Below are 25,877 nucleotides of genomic sequence, written 5' to 3'. Positions count from 1 at the left end.
AAATCTCCCAGAACAAGTTACACACAATGAGGGACATTTATGAAAACTTGTGCACAGGTAACTGCAAAAAAAGTATATAAAAAAACTAACCTATGGCATCTAGTAAGATTTTAACTGTAATTTGTCTAATACACGTTGGGACTTTTGGTCACCAATGTTCATACATGTCTCTCATAGTGCAGACTTATGGTCTTAATAAGCACAGAAGAAGTGCTCTGACGCTTGTATATGGTCATCAACATGCATGTTCCTATCAGGATATATCACTGACTTTGGCACACAAAATCATGGCGTTCGCAAAGACATGTGGATTTTTTCTCAAATGCAGTGAATAGGTCAACACAGGCAGCCTGGAAAAATTCCCCATCTCTTTGGTTGCAACCAAAATTTTAGAAGCATTTATCCAGGTGAAATAGGCAACCGGGGCCTGTCCTTTATTTTACAGAGTGGCGAATGAATTGCTCCGATATACAGGGACAGCAAAATGCTAAGCTCTAACACTTGCCACGTTTGCTTTGTTGCTGTCCTGCCCCACAATATTTTATAAAGTTTGACCATAAATATCCAAACACCATGTGACTCTTTGAAGGCCATGAAAACCATCACAGGCTCGCTCAGTGTAAAGTTAGACAACAGCTGTGTGCTCAGAGCCAGAAACTTCGTACTTAATCACCAGACACATTCAATGCACAGATCACCATGCACACCAAAACACAACAGAAATAACAAGGATAAAAAAAGAACATACAAAACACTGTACAAGTGTAATACAACAGACACTGAGTTCCCAGCCTGTGGGACCAAGGGCAATATGAGACTGGCAAAGACACAAACTACAGAAAGAAAAGGCAGCAGTCTACTCGTGGGGGGAGGGCAAGGCAGGTGGCGTTGAAGAGATAAAAACTCAAATTACCATTTCCATCAGTAAAACGTTCTAAAGTTTCTTGGAATCCTAAAATTAAATACTCTCTTGTCTACAATTCTTTGTTCCAGACAAATAACTCTGTGAATGTCTAGCTTCAATCGTAAGTTTTCACACTATTCTAAATCTATTGACTCACAACAAGCTATACAATCTCTTCTGGTTAATTGAGGCAGGTAGAGGATGATGCATTGCTGGCCTGGATAATCCACTAGGTAACTGAGGCAAATGTCTAGAGTCTACAACAAAAACTAAGCTAAGGTGCAATAATGCTGGGGATAAATTAGTCGTTTATTTGTGTAATATGTGTCTACAGTGAAACTTATACATTCCGGTAATACATATGTGAGTGGAACTAGAAGTTGTGATTAAGACTGGAAAGGGGAAGTTAAAAGTTTTGAGTCCCAAAAAGGACTATGCCTAGGGCCCAACAAAGCAATGATCTCTTGGGGAATGCTGAGCTTTTTTTGGGGATAATCTTTTATAAACATTCTACATATTTGAGCATTTTTCTCTTGTTCCTACTTCATTGCTGATGTTACCTTTAAAGTACCATTTTGACTTGGAAACCACTACACAGGGAATTCATTGACGTCAGGTAACCTCAATTTTCATGGAGCATTGCAATTCATACATTCTCTGGAGTGTGTATCAAAACACCAAGAGTAGCCAACTATGCAGGACTGGATAATAGTGGCAAATTGTTTAATTCCACAAATAAGCAAATTTGGCATTGCAAGGCCTTCCAATATCACTGGTCCTCTTGCTGTAAAGATACATCACTCACATTGCTACTTAGTTGTGTTCTAAATTAAGGATTTATGCAGAACTTACTCATTCAGGAGGGTTCCTGCTTTTTTTCCTCCATCGCCCCCTTTTGGACTTGCGCACCCCCCATCACGTACTGGCCGAATATCCCGTTGTGCAGCAAAATATCTAGGAAAATATTTTTCAAGTAAGTCCAACGGGAAAGCCATGTTCTGCCAGACTTAAAGTATACCCATTGCCTGCACATAGAGGAGGAAGATATTATGCAGGCTAAACCAATGTTCATGAGAACAGAGCTGATCAGTTCACATGGAATTAGGCTTCAGGTACATCATGCCATATGCCTTAATGATGTCATTAGTACATTGATAGGCTGCGCTCTCATGAATATAGATTCAGCATACAATATGGCTGCCTCTGCAGTGTGTAGGAGATGGCTAAACTTTAATGCAGGGGTACGTCTGGGCAAAATGGGGACCCTTTACATGACTTGAGGGAAAAAGAAACCGACTTACCAAGCTAAAGTGCCCTGTGCTGCAGAACATTTTATCTGCCCCATTATTCAGCTTAGAGCATATGATCCTTGTTATTGTATTTCCAGAATCACAAAACATTATACTATAACCCCAGTGATTGTATGCAATTGTGTATGCAATTGTGCTGTAGTGGATGAAGTGCGGTAACTCTCCGTAAAAATGTCTTCATGTCCCTAGGTGTTTCCCTGATCTCCTCTTTTATAAACTGGTGTTAAACAACTGCACCTTAGACAATGAATGGAACGCCAATATTGCCAGTAGACCCACTTACCTGCCCTCCCAACAAGAGTATGTTATGTAATAGTTGGGCCCTTCTGAACAGTTTTACAAATTTCCCTACTTGCCAAATCAGTACTCATGTGTCTGGTTCTCCATCTAAGCTAGTGTGTCTCACATACTTTAATAATTCAAGGGACGTTTTACTTACGTCAGCAGCTCTTTTTTGCTGTCCTTGGAAAGAAATTTCAGTTTGAAATTGCTGAGTGTGACATCGCCAGGGTATTTACGCTCTTCAAAGTTCTCCTCCTGCATCTCCTGGTCATCAGCTTCCGATGAAGCAAAAGAGGCTCCTGCAGGTTCGGACTTCAAAGAAAGATGGAGTTTAGGATTTACTTTTTGCTTAAGTTGAAGTTTTCAGGTGAGTTATGAAGAACAGCCACAGTAAGGCTTGAAAAAGCACAGAAGTCATACAGTTTATGGCAGCAAATGGCGCAGAATATATTTTGCAAATAACTGAAAATTGCTAGGGCTGAATTGTATGAGTAGAAGAGAGGAGGCTCTTACTTCTCCTTCCTACCCAGTACCTTCATATCAATGGTATTAGATGACAGAATTACAACTGACCATGCTGCACCAGGTGCTGCAATAAACTTTACCCAACAATAGCTATTGTGCTTTAAGTATCAGATTATTAAAATGTACCCTTAGCACCACATAGGGTGTTCTCCACAACCTACTTCTTCATGCTCCTCTTCTCGTTGGCGATTTGGTTTGGTATAGTCAATCGGCCCATCCCAATCATCTTGACGAGAGGTCTGGCTGGACTGGGGTGAGGTCATGGTGCTACTTGTGGCACTGGTACAGTTTTGGCGTTGAGATTGGTCTGGAGATTTCATACTGGGACTACTACTGCAACTACTGCTGCTGGGGAATGTGCTCTCACGTTTCCGATGCTTGTTCATACTCAAGTCCAAAGTGCCATTTTCATCTACTTCAATGTCCATAGACTGCAATCACATAAAAATTGATTTTTTATACCACAGCATCTTCAGTAGAAGATGATTTTAAGTAGAAAAAGGAAAGAGGGATATGCCCTCCACAGTAATCAAAGAGGGATAACAACCAAGGTGGCAATGATTAAGAGGTGAACAGAGCTATGCCTACCAGCAAACACAGCAATTTCAATTTTTAACTGAGCATGTCATGTCCATATATCATTTTGTTGACCATTAGACAATCTGGTAAAGATGCACTGGAACTCTTATCGGAAAATAATTAAATTAAATTTACGTGCAAGTTACAATATAATTAAATAATTTAATACACTCGAAGAGTACCTGTCACCTACGTATAGCTGCCCATTAAACAAGAATCTGAAGAGACAACACATAACTTAAGGTATGATACATTCCTGTGTGTTATAGCTGTATAGTTACATCTGTATTCACCTGTTTACATGTCAGCAGGAAGTTATTCATCTTTTGGACAGCTATAAATAGTCAGGAGAATTAATGAGATTGTGGACATCCCACGTACTGGCAGGAGCATGCTCACTCTGCTCCTGAGAAACTTTCTGTGACATCAGCTTCCAGTACATTGATTTTGGATGATCACATGAGATTAGTGTCATTTCTGCCCACACCACAAAGCCGGTGGAACATGGTAAGCGGGGTAAGCAAGGCGGGAGGGGGAGGGGGCTCACCATGCCTGTGAGGCGCTCCCCTCCGCCTGCTATCCCTGTTTGTCCGCCAGCACACAAAAAAAATAGAAAAAAACCCAGAGGCGGCCTCCCCCTTCCCCTCTGCTCCCTTCTCACTGACAGTGTCGGGCGTAACGTCATGATGTCCCGACACTGTCAGTGAGGAGCGGCGCAGAGAGGAGCCGCACACAGAGAGAAGAAGAAAAGACTGAAGAAAAGAAGACAGAAGAAGAGGAAGAGAAGAAAAGGTCATAGATAGGTAAGTAAAGAAAAGAGGGGACTATATTGGAGGGCGTATGTGTCAGTGACTTTATGTAAACTTTGTTAGTGATACAGTTTACTTGTGATGTTTACACTATAGGTTGCTATAATTATATGGCCTCTGAGAAAGATTCCTTTACTGTCTTGCTAGGTTGGCTAAAAAATTTCTAATTTGCATAATCCTGAGACCATCATTAAGTGTAGTTTTATGTATGTTTAACACAGCGATAACTACATTTTATGTAAAATAAGGCTAACATACATTTATTTTTTTTGTTATGACAGAAATTAAGTTATTATCCTTGTGTCTTAATTGTTATACACTACTTATATTGGCCATTACAAATTAAGTAAACTTCCATAAATGATGATGATGATGAGGGCGCACAATGTGATGAAGAAGGGAGGAACAGTGATGATGGTGATAGCAATGTTATGCAGGAGACAGCAATGGAGGGCGCACAATGTTATGCAGGAGACAGCAATGGAGGGCGCACAATGTGATGAAGGGGACAGCAATGGAGGGCGCACAATGTGATGGAGGGGACAGCAATGGAGGGCGCACAATGTGATGAAGGAGGGAGGAACAGTGATGATGGTGATAGCAATGTGATGCAGAGGACAGCAATGGAGGGTGCACAATGTGATGATGGAGGGGGATAACAGTGATGATGGAGAGGGCACAGTGTGATGAGGAGAGGGCACAGTGGGATGAGGAGTGGGCACAATGAAGGAGGGGGATGATGAACTGCCACATGTGATAAGGATGCACAGTGTGATGAAGGGGCAGTGTGATAAAGATGGCACCATTGCACACCATGTGACGTTGAAGAGGGCCCAGTGTGACGTTGAAGGGGGCACGGTGTGATGAGTGTGATAAAGATGCAGGGTGTGATGTTGAAGGACACAGTGTGATGATGAAGAAGCACAGTGTGATGATGAAGCGGCACAGTGAGATCATAAGGCCGCACAGTTTGATGTTGATGGGGGGTCCAGTGTGATGATTGAGAGGGCACAGTGCAGAGGAGGGCTGGCAAATTTTAGCCCGGGGGCAAGACTGGACTCAGCAGAATATTAAGAACATTTTAAAGGAAAAAAAATTCGGGTGGCTCAGTGACCCAGCCCAAGGTAGCCCACTCTGGGACCGGCTGTGTCCCCCAGCACAGCCATCCCTGGCACAGTGTGAAGGAGGGGGCATAACCAAACTGTTTTGCCAAAAATTTAAAATCTTATTACTGTGAATATATAATCTTTATTATATTAATCATATAGCAATTCAAGTTTGCTGTTTAATGTATTTATTTGTATTACTCTCTTTATTAAAGTTCATTATATGATTTGCTTTAAAAGAAAAAGCAGTACTGAATGAACAAATAATTTGTAAAAGAGGAGGGCGCAAATTTATTTTTTGCAGAGGGGCGCCAGACATGCTAGCACCGACTCTGCCACACCAACAGCTAATTTAACTAATGCCTAAGGCATTTAAAACACAGAGAGGGAGGGGCACAGTTTTACAGCTGATATTTCTCAACAATGATATGTGTATTAATAACTGTACATTGCAAATAGGCTTTTACTCAGGCTGCACTATAAATGTTAGATTTTTCAAAACTTCAAGAGAGATATGCTTTAAATTGTCCAGATTTATATTGAGATACCCAGAACTCGTAAATCACTTCCATGGGTACAGTTACGTTGTACTCACTTTGCCTGGCAGGTCCTGCTGCTTTGTACTGAGATTCTCTGGCATCTCCCAGCATCTAGTGGAAAGATTCAAGATGGCTGTCGCTGCCATATGAGCAGCCTCCGCATCGTGGGTATAATCAAAACCAGACGAGGAAGAGGAAGTACTTTTAACGTAGCTGCTGGATGGACTGTGACTGGGGGATGAGGCCTTTGGAAATGGTTTAGCTGTGCAGGTAACCCAAAGGAGACACAAACAGATATTAGCAAACTAAGCTCTTTCTGAAAACACACACACACAGTGGGGGTAGGAGGAGCTCATTAAGTATCATTATGCAATGTACGTACATACACTGGAACCCATAGCAACCAATCAGATTATAGCCATCATCTATTGAGCACAGTTGAGTAAATGAAAACAAACATTGGTTACTACGGGTTACAGCATGCTTCTTTCAACTGCACCATGTTATTAAATAACCTCTTACGACATATTCCCTACAGAAAGACAGAGGTTTCTAGACTGTGGTGACCATTTTCCTTAATGTGACTACAGAATATTCAGCTGTGATGGTAGAAGCTCATGTGTGTAGTACCACAACTTTCTAGTAAGGTTCTTAATTTCTGTTGTGATAGATATTCATACCCCTAGCAGTCCAGTGATATAATCCTAAATTACACTGGGCAACGTGACTGAATGGGACTGCTTTAGCAGGCAAGGGTCGTGTCCTATTTGTCCTGATTTTTAATTTTGGAACGTTAACCTGCATGGCTATTTGGGGGTCACACAAAACATTTTATTTTGCAGTCTCTTCTTTGTGCTCACAGTATAGAGTATAAAGGATAACTGCCCACTTCTTCTATTGTCTCATGGTGTAAAAAGTACCCCCAAACACAGGAATAGGATACATCCCCCTTCATCATCATCATCATCAAAATTTATTTATATAGCGCCAGCAAATTCCGTAGCGCTTTAGAATTGGGAACAAACATTAATAAGACAATACTGGGTAATACATACAGACAGAGAGGTAAGAGAACCCTGCTCGCAAGCTTACAATCTATGGGTCCCCCTTCCATTATATTAAGCTTTCACTGAGCACCAGAGATACAATGACTTATTTTATAGATAACAGACTTTAAAATAAAATCAACTATCATTTAAATTAGCTATTTAATGGGAATTATAGTTTTTGTGTATTTATATTTTTAAAAAAAGGTTTTGAAATGCATGTTTGTGTTGCACTAGGTGTTGTGTAAAAATACAGTGTATTGAATACAACAATATATAATCACTAGCAACTTACACAAATATCTAATAAATTGCATTCTGGGCTACCTCTGCTATTGCATATATAGTATAAACTGCCTCCTTTGGGAAATTTAAACAGTGGGAAGTGTCATCTTCAATTTGCTTCTGCTTCCTTGATTAAGTTTTTCATTTAAGAAAGCTTTCCAGCTCAGATGGATTTTCAATCAGTGAATTAGTATGAGAACAGGAGGTTGGGACGATCTGTCCTCGCTATTTTGCAGGAATTTATTTTGTCAGTACAATTACCTGGAGAAATGCTCCCCTAATGTTGCAAATGAGGCAATCTTATTCAGCAAGAGAATTTTTTTTTGCTGAGGAACAAATGACTTTTCCATCAGTCCTAACCCGGACTGTCAGCGGCAGTTCCACATCTGGCACCTGGCCAACGTCATCATTCTGTGCTGTGTGTGTTTGTGCTCAGCGAAAAGGAGTGCGTCCCATTGTGCTGCAAATAACCAGGCTGTCTCTGAGGCATGAACACATTTTACTGAGCCAGCTGTGTCAGGATTACACAAGGATCTTGGAAAGTAGGATTTGTTATGAAGAGAAAGCACTCTTGAGGCTACTGACATCTGCAAACAGTTTTGCTAAACCTTTCTATACTCTTTATAATGCTCTAAACACAGATTATGTATGCAGATTGCAATGCCATTCCCCAGTTCTACCTTAAAGGGAGTTTCCACCTGCAGTCGACTTTAGTTTATTGGTTTCTACATGCTCACCTGCAACGGTCTACCACATGCATGGCTTTATCTGTTTTCATCAAACCATTTATATCATCCAGGTTGAGTTGTTTAAAGTAGTGTATTAAATAATCATTACAGTGCAGATACAACCAATGCATTAAAGTTCCCTGAAGGTGGAAACCTGTTTGGTGGTGAATTCACCCATACATAGATTGCAGTTTCCTGTTTAGTTTGTTACGGAGAGGGTTTGTTTACTGGATATTCTGAACTATGGAGCATATTTAGAAACGGTGAAAAGTGGGTTACCACCGGTGATAACATTAGCTGGCCCGGCAAGGTTTTAAATTAAACCTTATTTTATCCCTCAGCTGCACAACCAGTATTTAATTGATAAATTGAGGCAATAAGTGATTTTTTTTTACAACTGCGAAAAGCAGAAACAAAAAAAAAAAATCAGATATGTTGCAGCATATTGATAACTAAGCTCCTATGTGTTTTTGTTTTTTTTGCACCAAGGTCTTGGACCTATGATAACTTCATTCACGATCACCATTAATTACAACCATGCTGCCATATTCTAAATACAATCTCTCTTTTGCCCCCTGGATCCCATCCCCTCCCACCTTCTTCGCTCCCTTTCCCCCACCACCTGCTCCCACCTCGCTCACCTCTTTAATCTCTCCCTCTCCACTGGCATCTTCCCCTCCTCCTTCAAACATGCTCTCGTATCCCCCATTCTTAAGAAACCTAATCTCGACCCCACTTCTCTCTCGAACTATCGCCCCATATCTCTTCTCCCTTTTGCCTCCAAAATTCTCGAGAGGCTCGTCTGCAGCCGTCTCACCTCCTACCTTTCTGAATACTCCCTCCTTGATCCTCTCCAGTCTGGTTTCCGCCCCCTCCACTCCACTGAAACTGCCCTGGCTAAAGTCACCAATGACCTAACTCTCTGCAAAAGCCAGGGGCCACTTCTCCCTTCTCATTCTCCTTGACCTCTCTGCAGCCTTTGACACCGTTGACCACCCCCTCCTCCTTCACATCCTCCAGTCTTTCGGCCTCTCTGGCCCAGTCCTGTCCTGGTTCACCTCTTACCTTACTCACCGTTCCTTCCCTGTCACCACCTCTGGGTCTCTCTCCCCCCCATCCACCCTTCCAGTCGGGGTCCCTCAGGGCTCTGTTCTGGGACCCTTACTCTTCTCTATACACCTCCTCCCTGGGTGAACTCATCAGCTCCTTCGGCTTCAGCTACCACCTTTACGCTGACGACACTCAACTATACCTCTCCTCTCCTGATCTCTCTCCCTCCTCTCTAGGGTGTCCGCCTGCCTCTCTGCCATCTCCTCCTGGATGTCCTCTCGATTTCCTCAAACTTAACCTTGCCAAAACTGAGCTCATAGTTTTTCCTCCCTCTCATACCCCATCCCCTTCTGACCTCTCCATCACTGTCGACAACACCTCTATCTCCCCTGTCCCCCAACTTCGCTGCCTTGGTGTCATCCTCGACTCCTCTCTCTCCTTTGGCCCCCACATCCTCTCTCTTGCTAAATCCTGCCGCTTCCAGCTGCGCAACATCGCTCGCATCCGGCCCTTCCTCTCCCAAGATGCCACCAAATGCCTTATCCACTCTCTGATCATCTCCCGCCTGGACTACTGCAACCTCCTCCTCACTGGCCTCCCCCACTCTCATCTCGATCCCCTTCGATCCGTCCTTAACGCTGCAGCTAGGCTTATTTTCCTCTCTCGCCACTCCTCTTTTGTCTCCCCCCTCTACCTAGCCCTTCACTGGCTCCCATTCCCCTTCAGAATCCTCTTTAAGCTCCTCACACTCACCTACAAGGCCCTCGCCAACTCCACTGCGCCCTACATCTCCACCCTCCTCTCTATTCATGCTCCATCCCGCCCTCTCCGTTCTGCCTCTGACCGTCGCCTCTCTTCCCCCCTTATAACCTCCTCCCACGCGCGTATCCAAAACTTCGCCCGCGCTGCCCCCCTCCACTGGAACAAGCTCCCTCCCTCCATCAGAACTTCCCCTAATCTGTCCAGTTTCAAACGGGCCCTAAAAACCCACCTTTTTCTTAAAGCCTTTCTGTCTCCCACTTAACTTCTTACCTTATCTTCTGCCTCTGTCCCCCTACTCTCCCTCTCTCCCCTGCGTCTCTCTGTCTGTCCACCCCTCCCCTTAGATTGTACGCTCCTCTGAGCAGGGCCATCTCTCCTCCTGTTTCCACCACTTCTAACTCTGCTCTCCAGCTACTTAGCCCTCCTCCTCGAGGGTCCTCCACCCCACGTCCACTCTCGCTCCCTCCTCCCCCCTGGGGGTCTCCCTGTCTTCCGCGCCCTCCTTCTTGGGCCTCGTCGTTTGCGGATCCTCCCTCCCCCTTCCCCGCCCTCTCTAGCTGTGCATTGAGCGTACTGAGTTGCTGTGTTTACTGTACTGTGCTGTCTCCCATTGTATTGTGATTTTGTTTGTCTCTGTACGGCGCTGCGGATGCCTTGTGGCACCTTATAAATAAATATTAATAATAAATAATAATAATAGGTCTCATCATGGAAAATCATGACCTCAAAGTGTTCATTTGCTTTGTCAAATGCTTGCTCATACTTACATTTAAAGGCTTTGGGTGAGGTGTCGCTTGTCTGAATCTTTGGGGCAAGCAAGCGTTTGCCGAAAACCTGAGCATCAAAACTTGCATAATCGAAGGTAACCTTGGAGTACTTCTCCAGTTCCTTGGCTAAATTGGCTCTTGGCGTCGCAGGAACCATGTTGGGTCTATAGCTGCCATACTGGGGAATCTCCAGCTGCTTTACAAAGCACATGGGCCTGTCATATATGAAGCACAAACAGAGTGTGTCAAGAGGTCTATAAAATGTAATACAAATATTCAACAAGTGGCTCTTAAAGGTAATAGTGTAGGACATTTCTATTGTGGAACTGTAGCTGTCATTTTTCAAAGTAAACATCTGAATGGGTTACAGCTCCTTATTTTGCACAGTCAACTCTTTACCGGTATGTACAATGCTCTTTTGCTCTTACCTGAGTATCCTGTCTGAGTTTGAACTATTTTTGGTGAGATCTCCAGGCTGTTGTTTCTCATGGGATCTGGCCAATTTTTCAGCTGCAGCAATGGGGCATCCAGATAAGCTACAAAAATAAAATGACATAAATTGAATTAAAGCCAATGCCCACTTTATTCTGCCATAAAAGGCACAGTTAAGTACTTTTTATAAGTCCCTTGACTAAATCTATTAGAATTTCCTGTCATAAAATGTTTTAATGGGCTTGAGTTCCCATCGATGGTACCTTCTGTGGGTGTTCCGGTTGCTGTTCACGTGACCCTGTCCTGTGCAACCGGGGGTCGGACACTTTAGTACATTCTCGTGCATGGCCAAAACTGTGCAAGAAAAACACAGACAATATGTAACAAAAGCAGTTTTTATTCTACCATACATGAGCTTTGGCGCTCCTGCTGTTGTGGAAATTTAAGTAATGCCTTGCCAGTCTGCTCTATTACCACAGGACTGCTTTGGTGCCTGGCTTTGCATGGTAAGATGGCATCTTTTCCAAAGGGGCAACTGTTTGTTCTTAAACGAAAGCAGATTGGAGCAAACACCATGCATAATCATCTAGTCTTATTTGTGCGTTATTCTCAGTGCCAAAATTGTAAAAGCAAGATTTTGTCATGCATGCAATATATTTAAATGAGTTACAAGAGATGGAGCAAGCTTCAGCGCATTCCCTACTTTGAAGGGTTGTGCAAGGCTTATTCTCCACGCAAAAGGCCTTGATTCAAATGCCAGCTCTAAGGTAGCGTTAACCACTACTTTCATTGGAGTGTTGTTGGTGCACAAGATAGACTAGATTGTACAAAGTACCCCATGCTTCAGTGATGTTACTGGTGCCTAGTGAATTCACTGGCTGCATTCTCAAGAATTAGGTTTAGTCCAAGATTATGTACAACTAAGAGCTTACTCTCTGGTGGTATCCTGTCTTTGTGGGGACATCCTGAGAGGCTCCTGTGATGGGGATATAAGCCTGTAACATGTCCCGTACCATCGCAGCCCGGCGTGGGGCATTTGATTTCTCGCTTTTCCGGCCTTGCTGCATCTGAGAAAGAAAATATAATCATCAATATGAGACTGTCAGGGAAAAACACATCTACTTTTCTGTAAAACTGGTACATAAAAGGAAGAGACTGACTGTATTTGTAGTGAAGCAGATCCGTTTATTGACACATTGGTTCGGTCAGTGAAGCGGCCATTTTCAGACACTTGAAAACACTGTGTCAATAAAAAGCTTTAGCACAAATACTACTATATTATATATACTATATTATACACAATATTGTCAAATATTCTGGGTACCAAAATATTTAGTATCCTGAAGGATGCACCCAAACACATAAGAACATATATTTGGAGCAAGAAGAAAAAACAAGGAATGGGTAAATCAGGGCACTCCGGGATGTTTGAAAATTAAAAATTACAATCCCTATTAATATTCCTTAAAATGAGTACGTATCTCTTGGTTCCTCTCGGTTCCTAGGAAGAAGCTAGATAAAGTTAAAAACAATGGTGTTTCCATGACGGGATTTATATAAATGTGAAATATAAGTGAATTAAAAATTGCAGAGTATCTGGCAATAGCTCTGCCACCAATATTATATGTATCAATAAACACTTTCATTTGTGACAAAAAATGTGTTTCCGCTTTTATTCCAATTCAAGATTTCTACAATTGCTATATCCTTTTTTGATAAAGATTAGTGATGTGTACCGGCCACTTTTGGTGTCTCGTGTTTTGTGTTTTGGATTCGGATTTGCTTGAGGTTTTGGGTTCGGATTTGTTTCGCAAAACACCTGACGAAAGGTTTTGGATTCGGATTTATTTTGAAAAAAAACATAAAAAGTGTTAAAAACAAGTTTTTTTGTTTATTTTCACTCCTACGCTATTATTAACCTCAATAACATTCAATAACAATCATTTCCACTAATTCCCAGTCTATTCTGCAGAATCAGTGAACTTTGTAATATTGCAGTACCAATGGACTTATACTGCAGGATTGTTTTTGGATATTTTGTTTTATAACTTTTTTAAAAATTGCTGTGCTGTGCTGTGCTGTTTCCCCAGCACAGCACGAGATATAGCAGGACAGAGGACCACCTAACACACCCTCCCTCTACCCTGATCAATGCCTGAGTGAAGATGGCGGCGACTAGCGGGGAATTTATAGGATCCGAGTATCGCGAGATCCGACAGCGGGATTATGACTCAGAGCCTCAGTTTCAGTTTTGCAATTGGCGGGAATACCCGGATCTGTCTCGGATCCGGCTCGGATCGGCAACGTTCGGGTGGGCTCGGATTTCAGATATCCGAGCCCGCTCATCTCTAATAAAGATATATCATTACTCATGACATTATCTGTATTGCCATAATCATAAAGAGCCTATTGCAATTAGAATCATTATTCAGAGCACTCATATATTATATAATGATTTTTCAGGAGTATTGATATAATATGGCATATAATGGTGTCGTTGGTCTATAATATCATGATGCAGATTGCAAATGTCGTATTTTGTTTTCATCCCTGTTTCTTATTATTGCTTAGGCATTTGAGTGCTGGTCTGAGAGGAAAATATAATGGTCAGACCACTGAATAGATCGTGACATCTCTCAAGGATTTTAAAATAATAAAATTAATTATGTAATAATTAAATTGAAGGCACTCTTCAGTGTGCTAATTTTAGACACACTTAGGTTCAGATGTGACTGAACTTAATATTGTCCAATATTCTGAGTGTTTAGATCAATTTAGATACGAATATGATTGTCTACTGATCACTGTCACGACAGTCTGAATATTCTGATAGGTAACGAAATGACCATGCCGATCACTATAATTAAATTCTAATCTGTCTAAACCCTAGGTCTATAGACTAGAGCTATCTTCCCATATTAATAAGGGTATTGGTAGGCATTAGGATTTGAATATTAGGAAATAGCAGAGCGAGAGTATATGAATGGTGGCATGTAAAAATGCTGACACGCGTTTCACTTATTAAGCTCCAGGGTTATTTCTATTTTATAAGTGTTCTTGGCCATTTTACTTTTAATATGAAAAATAATTTTACAATTTCCAGGTAACATCTTTTCTTTCAAGCATGAAATAAATTGCTTCCTGTGGTTCAATTTGCATATGCTAATATGGTTTGCAGATGCTAAAGGTCTTGCTAAGGCTAGTAGGGGTCAGAAGCAGCAAGCTAAAAGGTAAAAGGGACATAAGGTGCTCTAAATAATACACACATTCACTTGTGCAGTATTAAGATCTGATAACATTAAAAAGGTCCTGTCATCTGCTCACAGTCGAAGCAGCCATTTTGTGGGTTGAATGAATATTCCTGAAAAAGCAGCCTATGAATTCACTAGGAACTAGTGAGATCACTAAGGCGCATAGTAGGGGCAGCCAATTTGTGTGGTGAACCAATATTTATGAATGCAGGCTATCAATTCTCTATCAATAACAGGGGCAAACGCAGGATTTGTAGAGGGGGGTTTCCACACCACGCCACCAGTGAGCATGACCAGCATCAATGGGGGCGTGGCTATAATTTTAGACAGTACTTGGCTGCTCTCCAACTCTTTCTATCCCCATAATATACATGGGCAATGCTGCACGCGCTACTGTTAGGTGCACACAGCTCTCCCTTTTCAAGCAAAGCTGGGTGAAGTGGAAACAGGGTCCAACCACCCCAATTATACAGTGCCCTAAGCTTGGAGGGGGTTTCCAGGCGCTAGGAAACCCCCCCCCCCTCCGTTTGCCTATGAATAATTAGCCAATCAATGAACTACAAACTAGCAACATCTCTGATGTCACTAGTTCCTAGTAAGTTGTATAATACCCTCCACTATTTGCAGGTGAAAGGACCACTTTAAAGTTCTTTATGATTGCCTTTTCAGAGTCAGAGAATATGCTGACAACATTTTTTCAGATTTTTAATAAAACTTGTATTCACAGTAACAAGGTAATTTAAGTGCTGAAGCCGCTAAGCTGAGATACCGAAAAATGTCATGTCAAAGCTAAAAATGACACAGGAAATCAATGGGCAAGATCGTTTTCCCTTTCACGTTGGCTAATCTGTTTCCGGTAAACTAGCAGACAGCCACACATAGATTATCTTACATTTTCGCAGCACTGCTGTGAGAGTCATATTCTTACAGCTCTCAAAAGGATAAGGGATAGGAAGTGAAGGAAAATAGCAAATGCTTGTAAATCGCTTATGAAGCAGAAAATTTTACTTATCACCCCTGGCAACAGTATAATGAACTTCAATCAGCAGAAATACATTACGTACATATTTTTTGTAAAGCATGTTAACATCTACAGATAGGTAACACAATTTTCTAGCACAGATTTTTGCATTGTTGGATGTGTTTGTGAATGTGTTTAATTTTATTCTAATTCTCAAGCTTGGTAGGATCATTTTTACTTTCCGAAATAAAACTAGGGGCTATGCCCCTCCAGCCCCCCCCTTGTTTGATTAATGACTGCTTCAGATTTAGGAAAACATTGGTTAAAGTGTATTTGTTACTTACTACTGAGGCAGCCATTTTGTAGGTTTAGCCAAAATGAGTAGGCAGCCAATCAATTTCCTAGGAATCAGAGTCATCACTGAGGGTTAGGCACAAAGTTAGTTCAATATAGTACAAAGTGCTTTATGTCTCAGTGATGTCACTAGTCCCTTATGAATTGATAGGCTACATTCCATGAATATTGTAAAATATTCATGGAATATGTAAATGTTAGCAAATAAGATATTAATTGAAAGGAGATCATTTGTTTTAGTTTAAATATTTATATTCAGTGACGTTATCAGTTATAACGGATTAGAAGCAAAATCATCACTATACTATAGTGCAATACTACATTAAATGTTAGACTATCGGTACTACAGGGAATAATGTGTAGTAGAACCATATAAAGATATGAGATTAAAGATCAAATGATTTTCCATGGGTAACTGAACACACAGGTACATTATATTATCCTTATATTTCACTACAGATGTACATTATTCACTGCGCAACTTTTGTTTTTTGATCTACAATAGGTTTGAAGTAACCTAGAAAGAGGTTTACCGTAAAAGCTTTTCCTCATGGTGTCTATTGATCGATTTTGCTTGTCATCGGTTTGGAAATTCTTGATGTTGTCTGTGGTCGTTCTGCTTGGCTCCCGAACAACTTTAACTTGTTCAGCTTTCAGAGCTATCGCTTGTTCTAAAAGCCCCAGATTCCCTCTCGTCATCATGTCGTACATCTCAGACTCATCTGTTACAGCTGATTTTTGCGAATGGCTGTCATCGTCCTTATCATCATCTGACCTGACCTCCACAATTACTGAAAATTCAGGTTTTGGGCTAAACTGTCCGTCACAGTGGATTTTAGGGGAGTCCTGAGAAACATGGGGCATATCTTGGCTCATCATTTCAGAAGTGTGTTCTTCTTCTTCTTCATCATCTTCCAGGTCATCATCATCATCATCTTCATCAACCTCCTCATCATCCTCTTCATCGTCGTCTTCATCATCCATGTCCTTCTTGCAAGCTTCCTCACACATAACATCATCTCTGGGCTCAAGACATGACTCGCTGCTCGGCTCGCTGGTTACCTCAATGACTTCTTCAGCATCTTCTGTCTGTATGATGATCTCTTTGTCACATACCTCTTCCACTGCTGTTTCCTCTACCGCCTGCTGGACTATCTGCAACACGCCAGAGCTCGGCTTGGGGGTCTCCAGTTCACTTTCTGGCAAATGTCCTTCTGATACCAATGTTTCTTTTGCTATTTGGCCCAAGTTTAAAAGAGAATTGGCAATGATTTCCTGATAACTGCTGTAAGTGGCTTTTGTGGACGTCTTGGTGTTAGGTGGAAGTTCTTCGTATGCTGCTGTAGCAGAAGAGCTTTCAGCTGCAGCTGAGAAAACACAAAAAGAAATAGGTTATCTTTATCCGGCCTGTAATTATTCTGTGAAATACACACATCTTGTAATTATGTCGCTCGAGAGCACATCTGGAGCAAAACCCTGATTAGCAGCGTCACAGACTAATAATAAGAAGACTAGTTAGTGAATACCCAGCAGGTCACAGAGATCCTTTTTCTATGAAATCAGATTGCACTTTCAATTAATGTCTTTTGTACTGTTCTATATTCACAGATAAATGAGTATATGTTAAGCAAAGATGATACATAACAAGCTGATTTTATGAGTTCTTTTTTTGCCTGCAAATTATGGACATTTTTAGAGATGTTACCCCACGATGGTGTGTTTATCATTTCTGGTAAAGCACACCCTACCTGCCTTATTGCTAATACGATCAAATGATCTCTATATTGTCATTGTAGGTAAAGGATAGAGAAGCACCTTCTCTGGGGTCTGGGCTGGGAGCCTCTTTGGGTTCTGTGCTCTCAGATTCCTCTTCTGTTTCCACCAATGTTCCTTCAGAGTCTTCTGTCCCAGACTCATCGTCTTTTGCCTCTGTCTCCTCGCTGACATCACTGTCTATGTTGTACCCCTCATCCAGGGCAAGCTTGAGAGGGTGTGACTTCCTCTTTGATGAGAGGAGGTCAGTCTCTGCTGGGTCTTCCAACTTGCGTTTCCGGGCCAAGGGGCAACTTTGTAAACTGCAGGATGACAACAGGAAAGATCCTGATGAAATAATCCATAACTTATATTTACAGACCTATTCAATTAACATTTTATGGTAAGTCTTATCTCTTCAAACAAAAGCTTACAGGAACATTACATGTTTTCATGGATTCAATGAATTACCTTCTATGTCTTGCATACTTTCCACTGATGTGTCCTGAGCCTATACAGCCTGGGGTGGGACAGCTTCAGAGAATAAAAATGAAATAGAAGATGATATCAGTTTAGCAGTCCCTTCCCAGCTTCTTCTCCTGCTGCTCATTCTCTAGCTCAACCTGATGAACCATATGACCTGGTCTCCGTGTGCTTCAAAATTAATGAAATACTTCACCTCCCTTAATTAATTGAGTGCTACATTATAGTTGTATAGCTACGTTTAATTAAAGATTTGTATGTGCCTGGCTACAGAGTAAAGACACCTTCCGTGTCTACATTAACTCTGTGACTACAAAAGGAGACAATTAATGAATGCTATCTGACATCAGATGTAGAGGATTACAGCGAGGGTAAGAGGAACAAGGCACATGCAGATTACCGTGTTCTTAACATCTGCCTCCACTACAAGTACTGTGTTTATGTTCTATTGGAAGACCAGTCTGTGCGCATGAAAGCAATTGTCAGTGACATTTATGCTGCCCTTAGTCTTTTTGATTTTCACAGTAGTGGTTTGCTTTATATTTAATAACAAAATCCTTACAGAAGGGCTGCAGGGAACATATTTTTGCTAACTACAGACTAAATCTAAATAGCCAATACATATGTTATCAAGTACTTTAACACAGGGCTATTGCTTGTGATTGTATTATCTGCAATATGGTTTATTAACTAAAACTTTTATCAATATGTATTTTATCTTTATATGCATATGTTGCCTACACACAGTGGGGGTCATTTATGAATTGCAGCCAACACACACCGTACATTTTCACAGTTGCATCTGAATCAAGAGCACATAAAGATGCATGTCTACACCCTACTCTATGAAGACACCGCTGCGACCTGCGACCTGTGCGCTTAAGTCTGCGGAGAGGCTGGAAAATCTCCAGTGATGCATTTTGCAAACGTGCAGTGTTAACGTCACATCAAAGTCCGACCTCCTACAACTTTAGTATCACCACCTTCATTAACTAAAACTTTCACTGAAAATGCTGCTCAATTTAGTCTCATTCATGGCTTAAATAATAATAATAATAAAAGTGCTGAGACAGCAGGATTGCCCTTAGAGACAGCATGTGCGGAAAATTACATTGCTTGGAGTGCCTTCGTGTTATACCGAAGTAAAACATATAGGCACAAAATGAGTGCCATTAAAAGTATATGGTGAAACTCCAGGATACCAGCTCTGGCCTTGTGCAAAGCCAATCTACTTTTGTGAAGTGGGCTTGGTCTTTTGTCTCAATGCACAACAAGGGACACTTCTACAAAGACACCCTCTCCATCTCTTTAACTCATTTCAACAATCTCCCTCCACTAAATTTCGTTTCTCACTGCTCTGCATAACGCTGTGAATCCGTGCGCCTACTCTGCACTCTACTAAAAACACCTTTACTCCTTCCCTCTGCCTGTACAAACCTCTGCTGCTCTGCAAACCACACCGCCTTGCTCCATAACCCTATACACCCCAGCAGGAACCTATGCAAAAGGAAACACGTAGCAGTTCCAAAGCTACTTTTGCACTAATCATGAGACATTTTGCGCTGTGTAAATGACTTTCAATGGAGGAAGCCAATTACCAGCTGAACCAATATTCATATGAATAAAGTTTTTGTGCCTCAATAATGTCATTAATTCTTAATATTTCAATAGGCTGCATTCTAAAAGCACCAGCAACTTAGTAACTAGGCGCAACATGGGAACAAACACTAAATATTATCAAAAAAATCATGTTCCAATGAAACAAAGATCATCTATTTTCTTACACAACATTTATTACATTTACTACAAAGCTGCAGTTACCAGGCTAGGATGGTAAAAAACAGTCACCACATTTAGAAGATTGGAATAATACAATTATTTGTAAGATAGTCCCATAGCCTGACTTGCGAGAGTTCATTCCTACCTCACTTCTGGTCCCATGAGCTCGACTGCGATGCCTGGGGAGAGACCAATGTGCATCAGTATGGCAGTTACAATATACTGTTACTTATATCAACATATTGCTTCTGTATGATATGTCAAGTTTATATATAACAAAAGGCTGTATTGAGCAAACCACTTTCAGAAGGGGTAGGGTGAATTTAAAGAGGACGACGGTGCCGATGACAATGTCTGAAAGGAGCAGGAGAATACAGCAGCATTGTACAGGACCACAGGAGGCATGTGGGTTTAGTATTACTACTTTACTACTATACAAGCAGTAAACAGTTACTTTTTATATCTAGATGGAGAACATTTGCATTAATTGTGGGTTGTTCCATAACCACACATTTATTTTTAATACTACTCTGAAGTTCTAACACAAATGAATGTGATACTGATAATATTCTGTTCAGGTAGTAGAAAGAGGCTTATGTGAGTGTCTACCAAGATGGGAGGCAACTATTCTGTTCAATTAATCAATATTGTTGACAATGCAGCCTGTCAATTCATTAGGAACTGGCAACATCACTGAGGCAGGAAGCACTAGTTCCTTGTGAATTGATAGGCTGAGTATGTGTCAGTATCTGTCAGTAGAGCTCATGTCCCCATTAATAACATATATGTAAACTGCTGCAGAGGGGTGTGGTCTTAATGTGGCTACCATAGGAAGTGCCAGAGAAGCAGTAGGCTAGGAGGTAGTAAAAGAACCCATAAGTTTCCCCACCTCCTGGGATGTGAAGCCTGGTATTCAGATAACAAAGTGTTTGCCATCCCACCTCCCTGTTAGTTTTGTTAAGATTCAGGCAGATCTGTGTTCTGTGTTCTTCTCACAGAACCAGCGTGTGTGTCCTTGCATCTCATACTAGTGAGGCTTTCAAAGGCAGCCCCCAGAGACCCCTTTACATCCTTCTCTCTACCGCCTGCTCTCTGTAGATGAATTCTTGTATAAAATTATGAGCTTTCCAAAGTTCACATTGAATTAATTATAAAGCAGTGTATTTTGTGGGTGCATTTTGTGAATGAATCTATTGAAGTGTGATGTGACAGAGACATCTGAAAGGAGATTGAGCCCTCACCTCTGATTTTGGATCGCGTGCGAGTCCTTTTGTCGTCATTTTCTACATTCATCTGAAATGAGAGATTTCCAGGAAATATTATAGAATTTATAAAAATGATACAAAAAATGGAGGTGAAACAGAATTGTATGCGCTGAACTGGGGCAGCAGCAGTAAAAGTGTGCTATAATGTATAATAGTTGTTTGCAGAGCCTCTTGTGAATCAAAATCTACCTGTTGCCTCCAGGTAGAGAGCACCCTGCTCCTAATGGCTCACTCACACCAACACTTTCATTATATGCAGACCTGGACTGGCAATCTGACCATTGTGGTCTTTGCCTTAGGCTATTAGTGGGCTGCTCTGGGCTCCCAGACTTTGTTTCCCTTTCTTGGCCGCAGACCTGTTCTTAACAAAAAACACAGGCCCAGATAAAATCCTCTCCTGAAACCTTTGTTGTGTTACCCCCTCTATAGGTTATTAACAGGCCATTTACCCTCCACCCAACAAGTCCCTTGTATGCTGCAACACATTAGTTTCCTTACACTCAGCACAAGCAATATAAAATGTCATAGCGTTCTGCAGAAAAAGAACAGGAAGGTGGTTTGATTCATGTAAATGGTGAAGGACAGTTATGGTTGCCTACAGCTAGTTCAACTTTCATATCTCCAACTTCCACTATCTCTCCTCATTCCAACAGTACCACACCACCATAGCTGCACAGAAATGCCAGTTACCAATGGCTTCATGATTCTGCCTTACAGTAGCCGCACACACTTCCACTAGCATCAACAATTGTTACTATAGTATATTATATTCAAATTGTTCCTAACACCTCTTAGATTGTAAGTCCATTAGGGCAGGATCGTCTTTACCTTCTGTTTCATGTTATTGTATGTAATTGTTTGTATTATGATTCCCATGGTGTACAATGCTGAATAATATGTCAGCGCTTTATAAATAAAAGATAAATAATAATAATTATAACAATAATAATAATAATAAAGCTTTACTTTTCCAGCTTAATGAACTGACTAATGCTGCTGTCCTCATCGAGGTCTACAGGGACAGTGGTAAGCTCCAATAATTAGGTTAATGCCAAAGAAATCTATGATTTCTCCTACACGAACGCTTTAGTTAAATAACAAAAAGAGGTGATAGAGTGTTGGGCAGGTATTTACGCCGGTATTTTGGCTCTTCAACCCTTCTTAAATAGACCCCACAGAGAAAAGGGGTTAATACAAACAAGATGTGGGACTGGGCAGTGAGTTATAACTAATAAAACTGGTCTCAAACAATGTTTAGGAATTTGGGAGTTACTATAGTGTTCTACACAGAAAAGATGAGCCAGATTAAGAAAAATGAACTGGACTGAAGGCAGGTTACTGTAAAAGAATGGTTTGGCAGTGAACAAAAGACAATAATTTCTACAGGTGGGGTATACAATGGGGTCATCTAGCAAATACATTATATAAAATAATTAGATTTATATCACAGTTTATAAACCCTAAGGCTCATTTTGTAATTAAATGAGCTGTTTAAGAGACAAGCAGGATTATAACACAGTCATCCAAGAGAGAATTTAAGCAAGCGTTCTTCAATTCTAACACTGATTAGAAGTGTCTCCATATTACTCTCTCCAGGGCACATCCAGTAAACTACTGCTTTCTATGTGTTTGCAGAGTAGAATGCATTCTTTTTAATGTATTCTATTAGGACGTTCTCTGGGCAGTTTCATTTCCTGGGGAAGAAAATCCTGGGGAGCGATCTTCTTTGTAATTATTGTGTATGCTTGTATAGTAGAACACTGCCTGATTTGCATCATATGCTCCTGTTGTCACTAACCATTACAGCTACTGAGGAATGGGTGCATAAAACTCACGCCCATTACATCTGACTTTACAGAGGGTTCCTTATTAGTAAACACAAAGAAAATATTGTGACATTTTGCATCATAATATTGAATTTAATTCCATACCAGAGATAGTTAAACAACAAAAAAATATGATGTTTTTTATCTGTGGGCAATTAATTTAGAGCATCAGTGGCCCATGGGCAAAGATCACCCCCCATTTATTGCCCTCCCCAAGCTAAACCCTTACAGACATACACAAATTTGATTATCCCTAAGCTGCCGAGTTCATTAATCATTGATTCCTGCCCAGCTCATTTACCTCAATAATAGATGCATTGTGCTACTTTGATGGGGGCCTTGGGCAATTGGCCACTTTGGTCTCAGATCCACTTGTCCTGTCTGCAATCCTTGATGGCACACTGCCCTAAAACCACACATCATAATATGTGGCCTCATGTCATTTCTTCATGGAATACTATTCATTTTAATTAAAAATGTACATTGTCCCTGGGATTACACATAATAATTTCAAGGAATAACTAGAATTAATGTAAATAAAAGTAATGATGGTAAATAGTAACAATACAACATCAATATTGCTATAGCCAAGCAGCAAAGAAACAAAATAACATTTAATTCTAAGGTACATACAAGAAACATTGAATGACAGCTCTTATCTTGCCTTCATTTCTAAATTATTAAAAAAACAACTAATGAAATATTTTAAATAAGTACAGATTGAATTATTTTATGAAACTGTGAAAATAAATATATGTGGATCCATGGCAGCAACATATAGATATAGATCCTGATGACAACAGGAATCAAAGTCACAAAAAAAGTAATGTTTTTTTTAAAACACTCCTGTGACTGTAAACATGAGCTAACTTTTTCACTTTTATTGTATGACAAGCAGTTTTTTTAAAATCTAATTGTGAATTTGAAAGGTGTAAATTTGGTTTATTTTGATAGTATCCCCCCAGGGTGTCCTCCCTGCAGATTCATTTAAATATCCCACAGCAGGCCATTGTTAGCTTCATTCAGAAGACAAATAAACAGCAGTCATATCCTGGTCAGTTGACACAAAGGATTCCTCTGCTTCCTCACTTCACATGACATTCGTGTGTGTGCGTGTGCACATTCATTTGTGTTTCACTGCGTCTTTACTGTAGAGAGCATATTCATACACACATTATTATATCCTGTTTTCTTTAAACTGCTATTTTAACTACATGGAATATGATATAACGCTGACAGATACTGTTTTCAGATTCAAAATTTAGTAAACAATAACTGTATTGTTTTTTATAATAGACTAGCATTAGTGCCTTGAATTATGTATATTTCATTGAACGCCAAGTATTTTCCATGGAATGTATCCTGTGACCACTGGGAGAGTAACAATGCAGGTATATAAATAAGATCAGTGTGTTTACATAGTGTTCGCAATAAATAACAGACTCACAGAACTGCGTGTCTGTTTTTAGCTTTGCAATCACAAAGTAGCCAGATAAGGATCTTTTTGGTAAGAGCATAAAGTGTGGACCCACAAGGCTTTTTTATTTGCACAAATGGACCTATTGGCCTGCCAAGGTGCACACTCGGTCATCAGAACTACTCCTGGAAAATCATTCTGCACCCAGTTTTGTAGATCCATATAAAAATGCACATGATGAAAACATACCTCCCAACCGTCCCTATTTTGGCAGGAGATCCCAACTCGCAGGGTGCAAAGGGTTGTGACTTAACCACAAATAGGTGGAGTCTTACAGTAATTTGCCCAGTCGTGGGCGGAGTTTCTTTGAGCAGGGGCAGGGCTTATTTTGTCCCTATTTTGTCATTCTAAATATTGAGAGGTATGTGAAAAGTGTGAAAAAGTCACTTCAAAGTCCAACATACTAACAGTTTAGTACCTCCCTCTTCATTGATTTTATGGTTTATATTTGTTCTAGATTGGTTCCGTTTAGCCTCATTCATGTCTTAAATTAATTATAGGTGACAATGGGAATGTATCACTTTTGTGATGAAAATTAAATTGCACCAGGAAAAGTGCACATGTTAGGTGCAAAATGAATGTCATTACAAGTATAGGTTTAGGCTCCATCTTCGCTATCAGTTTTGGTGGAAGACTTAAGTTCTTATGCAGGGAGACTAAGGCTATGAACCCTCAGAAAAAACAGGGAAGGTCGCTGTAAATGTGACTTTTCCAGCCTTTATCCAATTCAAATGATTTCATCCTGCAAAAGTAAACACCTCTAATACGCCTACCTCCTCCATCAGGCGGTGACATTTTGCACCCCACAGACACTGCAATCCTGGCCTGCAAATCCATGCGCAAAAACTGGTTAATTAGTGCAAAAGTAAGTGTGTACCAGTACAAAAAAACATTTGCGCTTTCTGCATATCTAAAAATGGGCCTTCATGTGTTGCATCTCTTTCCCAGTTGCTCTTTTTCATGTAACAATGTATTCCTAATCTCAGCACAGAATGACCTTTCACACTTGATACATTTCTGCTATATTAATATAGATAAGATAATATAGATAATCTATTTGGATAATAGATAAATAGATAAATAAAATAAATAGATAATAGATTAAATAGATAATAGATAAAGCCAGCATAGTTCAACAATTGTGGAAACTATTGTATCATGCATCACTCGCCTCTAAGTGCTAAATATTGTGTTAATGAGTTCTCTGTACAGCGCTGCGGAATCAGTGGCGCTATATAAATAAATGGTGATGATGATGATGATGATGTTAACTGTAATTTTAACTAGGCATGCAAACGTTAGTTTCTGGCTAAATGTACAGACCAATAAAAGCCTTCAGATGTTTATTTTATATACTTATTTTACAGCTGTGGATTGAACGCAATTGACAACTCTCTATCTGCTAAAGAAACATACCAGAGAAAATAACACAATTTTAATTAATTAGTAGACATGATACAGCAATAAGCTGATTGTAAAAGGTTATCCTCATGTCTAAGTGAATTTTGCCTCCTATAACATGACTCAAATTGAGTCATGTGACATGAGTAGGAGGGGCTTGTTTTTGATAGATAAGTGAACAGAAAAGGTGTCTCTTGTCCCTGA

The 25,877-nt window shown here is 40.5% G+C and overlaps 1 protein-coding gene across 4 annotated transcripts in view; it reads right to left on the bottom strand.

The window, feature by feature from the left end:
• Positions 1-25,877, bottom strand: part of MYT1 (myelin transcription factor 1) — a 59,003-nt gene that overhangs the window by 12,672 nt on the left and 20,454 nt on the right. For 3 of the 4 annotated variants that reach the window (XM_075176675.1, XM_075176677.1, XM_075176678.1), the window contains exons 3-15: positions 20,946-20,997; positions 19,850-19,883; positions 17,914-17,976; positions 17,506-17,765; positions 16,224-17,057; positions 12,057-12,191; positions 11,388-11,478; positions 11,121-11,228; positions 10,693-10,907; positions 6,111-6,316; positions 3,183-3,452; positions 2,654-2,808; positions 1,757-1,858 (exon numbers count right to left, since the gene is read on the bottom strand). In XM_075176675.1, the coding sequence (XP_075032776.1) occupies positions 1,757-1,858; positions 2,654-2,808; positions 3,183-3,452; positions 6,111-6,316; positions 10,693-10,907; positions 11,121-11,228; positions 11,388-11,478; positions 12,057-12,191; positions 16,224-17,057; positions 17,506-17,765; positions 17,914-17,976; positions 19,850-19,883; positions 20,946-20,997 (2,525 nt within the window). The remainder of the gene's footprint in view (positions 1-1,756; positions 1,859-2,653; positions 2,809-3,182; positions 3,453-6,110; positions 6,317-10,692; positions 10,908-11,120; positions 11,229-11,387; positions 11,479-12,056; positions 12,192-16,223; positions 17,058-17,505; positions 17,766-17,913; positions 17,977-19,849; positions 19,884-20,945; positions 20,998-25,877) is intronic. The other variant, XM_075176676.1, reaches the window with a different exon arrangement.

Source organism: Mixophyes fleayi, chromosome 6 (assembly GCF_038048845.1).
Source record: "Mixophyes fleayi isolate aMixFle1 chromosome 6, aMixFle1.hap1, whole genome shotgun sequence".
Lineage (NCBI taxonomy): Eukaryota > Metazoa > Chordata > Amphibia > Anura > Limnodynastidae > Mixophyes > Mixophyes fleayi.
The sequence above is the reverse complement of the archived record's forward strand: the minus strand, read 5'-3'. Positions and strand labels throughout refer to the sequence as shown.